We start from the raw sequence: 9334 nt of genomic DNA, 5'->3' as shown, positions 1-9334 counted from the left end.
TATGTATGTATGTATATATATATATATGTATGTATGTATGTATATATATATGTATGTATGTATGTATGTGTATATATATATATGTATGTGTGCTCTTCTGTTCCAGCTCATGCTCCTGTCCATGGGAACGGAAGGCAGCAGAGGAGGAACTGTAGCTGGAGAGAGTCAGCCAGATCTGGGTATGGAATACTGCACTTTTCTCAGAAATCATTTATTTAACTAGAACAGTATGTGTGTGCTATTTCCAAATAATACAATTGAAAAGACAAACATTACAACAGTGGAAAATCTGTTCAGGATTTAGGTGATTACAGACAAATTGGACAATGTGGAGGGAGTCCTTTTAGGTCAGAACATGGTTACAGCAAGTGAATGAAAATAACCAATTGTTCTCTCATTCACAGTTAAATAATATAATATATATTCAAACAATATTTATACAAACCTTCTCCTCATAGTTATGATAATGTCTTTAAATACCTGATTAGATAGAGGTAATGTGAGAATACCAACACTTTTTGTAGACTTAATAAAGATGGTGGGCCCTATTTTAATCCTCAACCAATTAAATGATCACTGAAGAGCAGTAGATCTCGGTGCACAAACTCTCCACCTGCTGTCTCGGTTCATGTATGTGCAGCAGCACTGTGCAAAGTTGAAGTTAAAAGTAGATCACACCCTCTGATCTGAGCTGACTAATGAATACATTCTCACAAAGTCCCATCTCTGCTCTCAGGGCTCTTAGACAGCTGGGCCAATCATCCTTTTGATGACAGCAGCTCAGCAAATAGAAAGAGCTCCTCCAGGAATTCATGTTGTTGTTGTTGTGTACACTGATGATAGAAATGATAAAAAATGTTGATTTAGCCATCTGTCTATCCAACGCTGTGTCAGTTTTAATTCAACCATATCTGACGTCATAACTGGTCAACATATACATTCAAAGAATAAACAATCAAATGCCTCTTATGCTAAAAAGAAAGTTGGGGAGGAGGATGAGCTGCTGTAATCTGACGTATTGAGCTGTTATAAAAAGACAAAATGACTTCTCATACCATGATATAGAACATGCATTCTTAACTGGGGGGTCATGGACTATGGGTATGAAGGACAAAAAAATAAAAAATATTAATTTTGGTAATGGAAAAGGCTATTTTTACATGTATTCATTTATGCATTTCTACATTCATTCATTTATTTATATATTTCTATATATTTATTGAAATGGCTCTTTCTGTATTTTTACCTTTATTTATTTATTTCTACATTTGTTTTATATTTATACATTTATTTATTTATTTATGCTTATGTCCTTCATATATGGGTCTTGGAGTGTGTGGTCGAAAAACCAAATAAATGCATAGCAATCTGATGTCTGACTTTCATTTTGACAGAAAAGCTTCTACAAATGTCTGTAGAGTGAAAATGATGTTATGATGTTAACTTTATTCATATAATCAGCAGCACACAGTTGTGGTGTTCATACTCTATTATTAGAGTAATGCGCATATGTGTTGTTTTATGTGTTTACTAACCTATTTTTAAATACATTCGCTTGGTATGAACTCTATAAAAGTGGGTTGCAACTTAATGGCCGAGGGAAATTGTGGGTCCCAAGATGAGACCAGTTGAAAACCACTGATACAGACCACATGTCTTGAAGATTTTCCTCTGCTGGTTTGTTTGTTTCTATGTATGCTTTATATACTGAGAGGATTGTTATTTTTGACAGGTGATAGCGGCGCCCCCAGTGGCCAACAGAGTGAAAGTCCGTTTTTCCTGCTGGGAAAGGTGGTCATGCAGCAGAGCTACGTCTGTGCGCTCATTGCCATGATGGTAACTAATAGAATAATCCAGGACTGACATAAGACCAATACACTACACATTGCTATCTCAGTCTATTCAATCATCACAACGGAACTTACTGTAATTAGTTATGATCACAACCTTCCTGTGAACCTATAGTAGTACCAGCATACCAAAGCAGCATCACATTATGGATCTTACAGACCGGCTTTGTTTCTGTTCTCATGTGTTGTTTCCATGTTGTTCAGGTGTGGAGCATCACGTACCACAGCTGGCTGACCTTTGTGCTGCTGCTGTGGGCTTGTCTGATCTGGATCCTGCGTTCCAGGTACTGTTAACACCTGTAGCACTGACAGATCAGAACAGGAATCAGATTATGTTTAAATAGGACATGCAGACGTGTCACTTAAGCCATTTGGTCCAAGTGTCAAGCAAGTCCCCAGTCATTTTTTTGGGCAAGTCAAGTCAGAAGTGATGCCAAGTCAAGACCATGCCCCCAAAGACAGTGCAGCATTACCTGCAGTGTCTGGTCTTTATGAAGGCAAGTTTTTAGTACCTCTGTAATAATGATATTATTGACCAATTTATTGAAACTTATAAAAAGTATATCCATAGTTTGAAGAAATGTAACGTTACAATGCTTTATTACAGTGCTTTATTCTGATGATTGGGTTGATTAGTGATATCAGTCCTTATCAGGCTAACTTTAACAAGCTACAGAGTTGTGAGAGAACAGACTATCTGGCTAACCTTAGCTAACACCACAGACACTTACTGATCTGAATGAGTCTTCAAATGATGAGCAGTTCTTGCATGACGATGACGATGACGATGATGATGATGATGATGATGATGATGATGATGATGACGATGATGATGATCTGATCCATCTGATCTGATCATGTAGCACCGCAAGGAGCTTGACTGACAGGGTAATCATCCAATCATGTCCCATCCCAGTGTCCACTCCCATACTGGGTTACGTTACACAGACAGGCTGAATATTTTTTATATTTCTATATTTAATATTTGAACTAAAACATAAAATGAACACAGAGAAATCATTCATCATGTCTTAAATCGAGTCACAAGTCTTTAACTTAAATCCAAATCGAGTCTCAAGTCATTTATTTTCTCTTAAGTCAAGCTGCAAGTAAGTCATTAAACAGGGACTTGACTCGATTCGAGTCCAAGTCACAATGACATGGGTCCAGTTTTAATTGATGCTTGGGGAATGTATTTATGGATTCCTTCATATATTGCTTGTGCTGTGAGTGTTTGGTCTCGTTAACTAAAGAAATTTAGTTTTCAAGTTTTTTAATACAGTTGTGTAGATTTCCCATGTTGCATTATGACTGAACCCACACTGATGTGTTGTTTCAGGGTTTTTTAACCTCTGTCCCTCTTTTTGCAGACGGCATGCAGCCACACTGTGCTCTCCATTCATCCTGCTCTACGGCCTGGCTCTGTGCTGCCTGCAGTACGTCTGGGCCATGGAGCTTCAGCCTGAACTGCCCACCACTGTGGGAACCATGAGCCTCAGACAACTAGGGCTGGACAGAGCCCAGTACCCCTGCTTAAGACTGGGAGCTATGGTAAGATGAGAGCGCAGATGCTGCTCGACTTGTGTGTGATATTTATCATTAAATATAACCCTTCACCACTGACTCCAGGCTATGGAGTGTGGCTCCTGGAAACTGGCAGACTTCCATCCATAAAAAAGCTGAGTGATAAAAACCAGATATAGCATGGCTCATCTCTCCATGCAGCACTACAAGGGAAGAGCTCAGCCAGTACAGCCTGTTACTTGCTAACGAGATGTTGTGAGTGAACTCCTGGTTGTGCCAGATTACATGCAGTATATATCACAGCCAAATCCAGCACATGTTCCTTCACATAGCACCAGCATGGGGGCCAAACTGCTGGGTAGAGAGAACTCTCTCTCCTTTTGTAAAGGATAAATCACAGCATACTGTATACTGTCACATTTGGAGTGAGACAAAAAGGATGTTAATCTTATAAATGAAGTCAGATACCGATCCACTGACAGTGGCCTGATATTTTCTTACGTATGTCCCTAATGCTTGCAGAGAGTCAGAGAGGCTGTTCCAAAAGTCTGCCCTCTTTGATAATAAAGTTCAGCAGCAAACAATTTAAATTTGCTGTAGGTTTAATAAATATGGCCAAAAGGTTCAGAATTGAGTTGATTTTGAACATCCAATGGGATGATTGTTTTGCTGGTTAGCGACGCCTTTCTCAGCTCTTCAAAAAACCCAGTGAACTGAATTCTTGCTCTGCATTATTTTTCTATTTTTCAATCTCACTCTTTTTCTCTCCAGCTTCTGTTCACTTTAACCTTCTGGCTGCTGGTACGTCAGTCAGTGAAGGAAAACTTCAGTAAGAAGAGGAAAATGGCCACACCGCTACAGGAAGTCACTACAGGAGGTCGGACATCTTTTACACACACAAACATTCAATTGATTCACTCTGACATTACAAACAGGGAAGGAATAGAGCCTAAAACCCAGAAATTAGTTAGCATTTTAGCACCTTCTTAAACATGTTTTTTTGGTTAGATGTCTGAAAATAAAATCTGTGGTTAACACAAGCTTAAGATATTTTCACCTTTTGTTCTACGACATAAAATACATCCATATTGTTTAAAATATGTGGTCCCTGCAGCACTCTATATTAAACCACACCAACTTCTGCTGGAGCCTTGCACCATTTATTCACACGTTCCAAGCTGTTTATAAAAACTTTGATTGTATTCAGTTAGTTTACAGAAAACTAAATATCATCATTATTTAGGTTCCCAAGTAAAAGTTAAATTCTAAACTGAATACAATCTTAAACAATGACTAAGTTTACATGCACACACATTTTCCACTATTATTCCAAGTATGACAATGTTAATAATATCACCAGTTCAAAGAGGCAAAATGCCTCAAATGGCTCCAGCTGTTCCACTTTTACCACGGGAGCAACATGACTGCAGTTTGAAAAGGAGAGAAATTCCCCTGAAGGACATCCAGTATGTCATTAACAGTTAGGTCAATCAGAGTAACAGCTGCATGTAAAGAGGAATATCAGTGGTATATTCATTTCCATTAGCCATATAAACAGCTTAGTGGGAATACTGTCTTTTTCATAATAAAGGGACAAAAAAACGGAATATTTTGTGCATGTAAACGTAGTCAGTGTGAAGTCTAGGGATGAGTGAGTACACCATTATCTGTATCTGTCCTGGGCAGGGCTTAAACTGGACGTGTGTGGTGCTTAAACCAGCAGTTGAGGGGACTAACTGTAAATTGTTAATTTAAGCCTGAAGTTGATCAGAAGTTATTATATTTATCATTTACATTTACATTTAGTCTTTTTTTTATTATAAAGTTGCTTTATTTACAAGTATGGATACAAGATATGAACACATTTTACTCTGATGATATTTGAAGTCAGTCATGATTTGCTTTAGGTTGAACGTCAGCCTCCTCAGACCATGTCCTGGCACAACTGTTGTCTGTAACTGAATTTGTCCCCAGAGGATGACATTTTTAAAACTCCAGATTTGTACAAACACAAACTTTCTACAAAGAGATGGATGAACTGTTTGTCTTTCCCTGCTTACCTGTCCTTACATTGTCTCACCATGTACACCAGGGGTCTCAAACTGGCGGTAATTTGAGGTTGACCCCCCTGATGTACAGTCTCTTCCTGATAACTTTTTGTTTGACCTTCAACATCTGAGCCTTCTCCCTCTCCTCTCCCGTTCAGAAGAGGGGGCTGGTAATGAGTCGGTGCTGAAGGTTCTGGGAGGCATGGTGATGAGCTGTTACGCCAAGTATTGGATCTATGTGTGCGGAGGCATGTTCATCATGGTCTCCTTTGCTGGAAAACTTGTCGGATACAAGATCATCTACATGCTGCTGTTCTTGGTCTGCCTGTGTCTCTATCAGGTTGGGTTTAAGTTTATTTAGATGTCTCAGATACATAATTCTCACTTAAGAACAATGTTTTATTGGAATCTCTTATTTTTTGTACTTTTTTTTCTTTGTTAAAAATGTTAATTCCAAAATTACTTGTAATGAGCGACTTGTTCACATTTTCCAGGTGTACTATTCTCTGTGGAGGCGTCTGTTGAAGATCTTCTGGTGGCTTGTTGTGGCCTACACCATGCTGGTGCTGATCTCCATCTACACTTACCAGTTTGAAGACTTCCCTGGATACTGGAAAAACTTAACCGGTTTCACAGAAGAACAGTATGTTCTTTTACAAAAGCTTGAGGGTAGTGTCTTCCTTTAGCCTGCTGACACTTCTCTCTTTCAGCTGTAGGATGCTTCTGCTGTCATTATAAGTTTGTGATTTCTGTCATATTTAAAGCTGCAGTAGGTCATTTTTATATGAATAACTTTCTTTTATATTTGTTGAAACTTACACTATATCCTGACAGTAGAACACGAGACAGATAATCTGTAAAACAAATCATGTTTCTCTGGCTCCTCCTAGTTCTCTTAACGGTATTTGAAAGAACCCCCTCGGGCCTGGACGAAAACAACCAATCGGAGCAGAGAAAGACAGTTAATTGTTGAGTCTCATTCCAAGGGCGTCAAATACATACGCTTTGGGAACCTGAGAATGAGACTTTCGACTATCTTCGAGCTTCCAACCTAAAGCGTCTTTATATGTTTCTCATCCCTGATTGGTTGTTTTTATTCAGGCCTGGTGGATTCTTGAGAAAGCCATTAGGAGCACTAGGAGGAGCTTAAAAACATTACCCCTGCTCACAGTCTACATACTCAAATGGTGGCAATTAGGTCTGTAGATACAGGGTCAGGGCTATTAACTCTGTGTTCCTTCCACTCTGTGAGCAATGTGCTGAAGTAATAAGAGTGGAATCACACCCCCCACCCCCCCTTGTCCTCAGGCTGGCAGCAATCGGTCTTGAGACGTTCGCTCTGTCCGAACTCTTCACCAGCATTCTGATCCCCGGCTTCTTCCTGCTGGCCTGTATTCTGCAGCTGCACTACTTCCACAAGCCCTTCATGAGAATCACTGACCTGGAGCATGTTACACCCAGACACAAGTAACACGGCCTACACACTCCCACTACTCATGTGTTTTTTAAATGTCATATTGTTAATGGACAATGTTGTTTGTGAAATGGTGCCTTAACTGTGTCTTCTGTCGTGTGACATATTTTTTATATTTGGGGGAGTTTTTGCAGAGATTCCCAGTCTTTCTCCTCCAGGAACCCCATTGAGTAAACCGACTCTGTGACATATTTTATGGATATTTCATATTATATTAAATGCATAATCGTAGAAACAATCCAACAATGAACTCAAACAGTGAACACAATAACTGCAGGATTCTAATCTAAATAAATAATCTAAATAAATAATAATAATAATAATAATAATAATAATAATAATAAAATGTAAAAAATTCCCTTTCCTGTGAAGCTTTGGCGGCCCCTAGAGGCGGTCTTGATCCAGGTTGGGAACCAAAAGAGAAGAAAATAATTTAAACTTCAACCACATATTTTCCTCCTCCGTACAACCCAAAAGTTCAGTTTTACATAATGTGCGATCAAATCACAATTGACTGGACAAATGTATGTATATGTACATGCATTCACAATGCGTATTGTAAAGAATGACTTTTTAAAAATAGTTATGGCACATGAAGATGGCAAGAAGAGATAAATGAACAATGAACACAGAGACACAGGATTAGATCTTAATTTCACTGTATCTTCAAAGAAACAGTGTCCTGTCAATAGACCTCCATTTATGTCAGAAGAATTGGATTGGATTTATCTTGATATTTGAAATGTTTGAATTTTTGTTTTACAAACACAAATATATTGGCAGCACAAAGTTTCTTTTATTTATTTGTTTGTTTAATTTTAAAGAAAATGTGACCGATTGTGAATGGAAGTCAATGGTCCAGTAGACCACTTTTTTCCCTGGAATGTGCTCACCGCCATTTCTCTGCTTAACAAATTAATATTAATAATCAAACAATCTGCTTTTTGTGGTGGTGTTTCCCGCCATCTTTTTTTCTTTTGAGTAAACTAATAAGACAATCTGCCTCCAGGAAGAAGAACAGTGAGATGACTAAGCAGATTGGCTCTGGTGACGTTGGAGTAAACTTTGAAGAGGAAGACCTAGTGACGAACATCGATGAGGAGTCTGAAGATGAAGGTAAGAAGACAACACTGGCAGTTTATAGTAAAGCCTCACTTTCCCAATCCAATTGCTGCTTATTGATAAACGGTACATTCATATATTCTTCAATTATTTATAATTACAAACCGCTCACTGACACTTTTCTGAACTTTATAATCACATTTTATTTACCAGGTGTGCATTTATCATCAGAGTAAAAGTGTTGTTACTTTATAATTAATAATTATCTTTAATAATTTGATAATAATAATCTTTGTTCATCCATCGTGTCTCAGTGGAGCTGATGCCCAGTAAGTGGGGTCTGGTGATGGACAGGTTGCTGGTTCTGTCCAGAAGGTTCTCTGACATTCTTACCAAAGTTCAAGTGTTTCTCTGGCGGCTTCTGGAGCTCCACATCCTCAAGATGGTGGCCTTCTTCTCTGTATGGGTTGCACTTGAAGAGGTAAAGCCAGACAGAATGAATGAAACACTGCACAGAAAATCAGATACTTCTACATCTTATCAGCATTTTGAAACTCTGTTTTTTGTATAAGTAATGTCCCAGTCAATTGAGCCTTCTTAAGTCCTGCCCCTTTTTGCTCTGTGCTCCAATAACAGTTGAGCAAGCCTTGGTCAAAACCCCTGTCAACTTTCTTCTTTCCTGTACTTAGATTTGCTATGTGCTAGGCTAATCTATGTTAAAAAGACAACCACATTTTGAAGATGGTTAAAAGATTAATGCTAAAGTCACATCTTAAGTTATCTGATGTAAGAAAAAAATGCTAGCTAACTAGCTTGCTAATTTAAGTCAGTCGCTGGTTAGCTATCATTTTGCCAACACTAACTCATTTATATATATGTAATTTTATCTTTTAACCAACTTCAAAGATTTGTTTGTTGTCTATGTCTAATAAGCCTAGCAGTACAGGCAAGGAGAAAGTTCCAAGACCGAGGATAGCTCAACTGTTATTGGAGCACAGAGAAAAAAGGGGTGGGGGAAGGATCAATTTTAAGGTTATGTATTGATAGTCGTATTGAGTGACTGTTCTCGAACTAACAGCAAAATGTTGTCACTGATTTACTGTTTTGGTGTTAGCCTCAGAGATAAATGATCTATTCACATATATAATAATGTTTCCATGTTTTCCGTGTAGCCATCTGTGATGAACCTGGTCCTGGTGGTGTTGTGGTCTCTGGCGATGCCCTACGGTCGCTTCAGGCCTATGGCCTCCTGTCTGTCCACAGCCTGGGTGTGTGTCATCATTGTGTGTAAGATGCTATACCAGCTCACTGTTGTCAACCCTGTCGAGTACTCCAATAACTGTAGCCGGGTAAGACACATATACACACACACACAC

The 9334-nt window shown here is 38.6% G+C and overlaps 1 protein-coding gene across 1 annotated transcript in view; it reads left to right on the top strand.

Moving 5' to 3' along the window:
• Nucleotides 1-9334, top strand: part of piezo1 (piezo-type mechanosensitive ion channel component 1) — a gene marked incomplete in the record, with an annotated part of 78293 nt that overhangs the window by 47925 nt on the left and 21034 nt on the right. The window contains 11 exon segments of the mRNA XM_035663180.1: nucleotides 107-179; nucleotides 1733-1836; nucleotides 2055-2134; nucleotides 3221-3401; nucleotides 4146-4251; nucleotides 5581-5762; nucleotides 5917-6065; nucleotides 6731-6889; nucleotides 7906-8012; nucleotides 8273-8439; nucleotides 9131-9307. Coding sequence (XP_035519073.1) covers nucleotides 107-179; nucleotides 1733-1836; nucleotides 2055-2134; nucleotides 3221-3401; nucleotides 4146-4251; nucleotides 5581-5762; nucleotides 5917-6065; nucleotides 6731-6889; nucleotides 7906-8012; nucleotides 8273-8439; nucleotides 9131-9307 — 1485 coding nt within the window.

The sequence above is a fragment of the Morone saxatilis genome, unplaced genomic scaffold (genome assembly GCF_004916995.1).
Source record: "Morone saxatilis isolate NCDOM2014 unplaced genomic scaffold, NCSU_SB_2.0 Contig19, whole genome shotgun sequence".
In the NCBI taxonomy this organism is placed as follows: domain Eukaryota; kingdom Metazoa; phylum Chordata; class Actinopteri; family Moronidae; genus Morone; species Morone saxatilis.
This window is presented reverse-complemented; position numbering and strand designations above follow the sequence as displayed.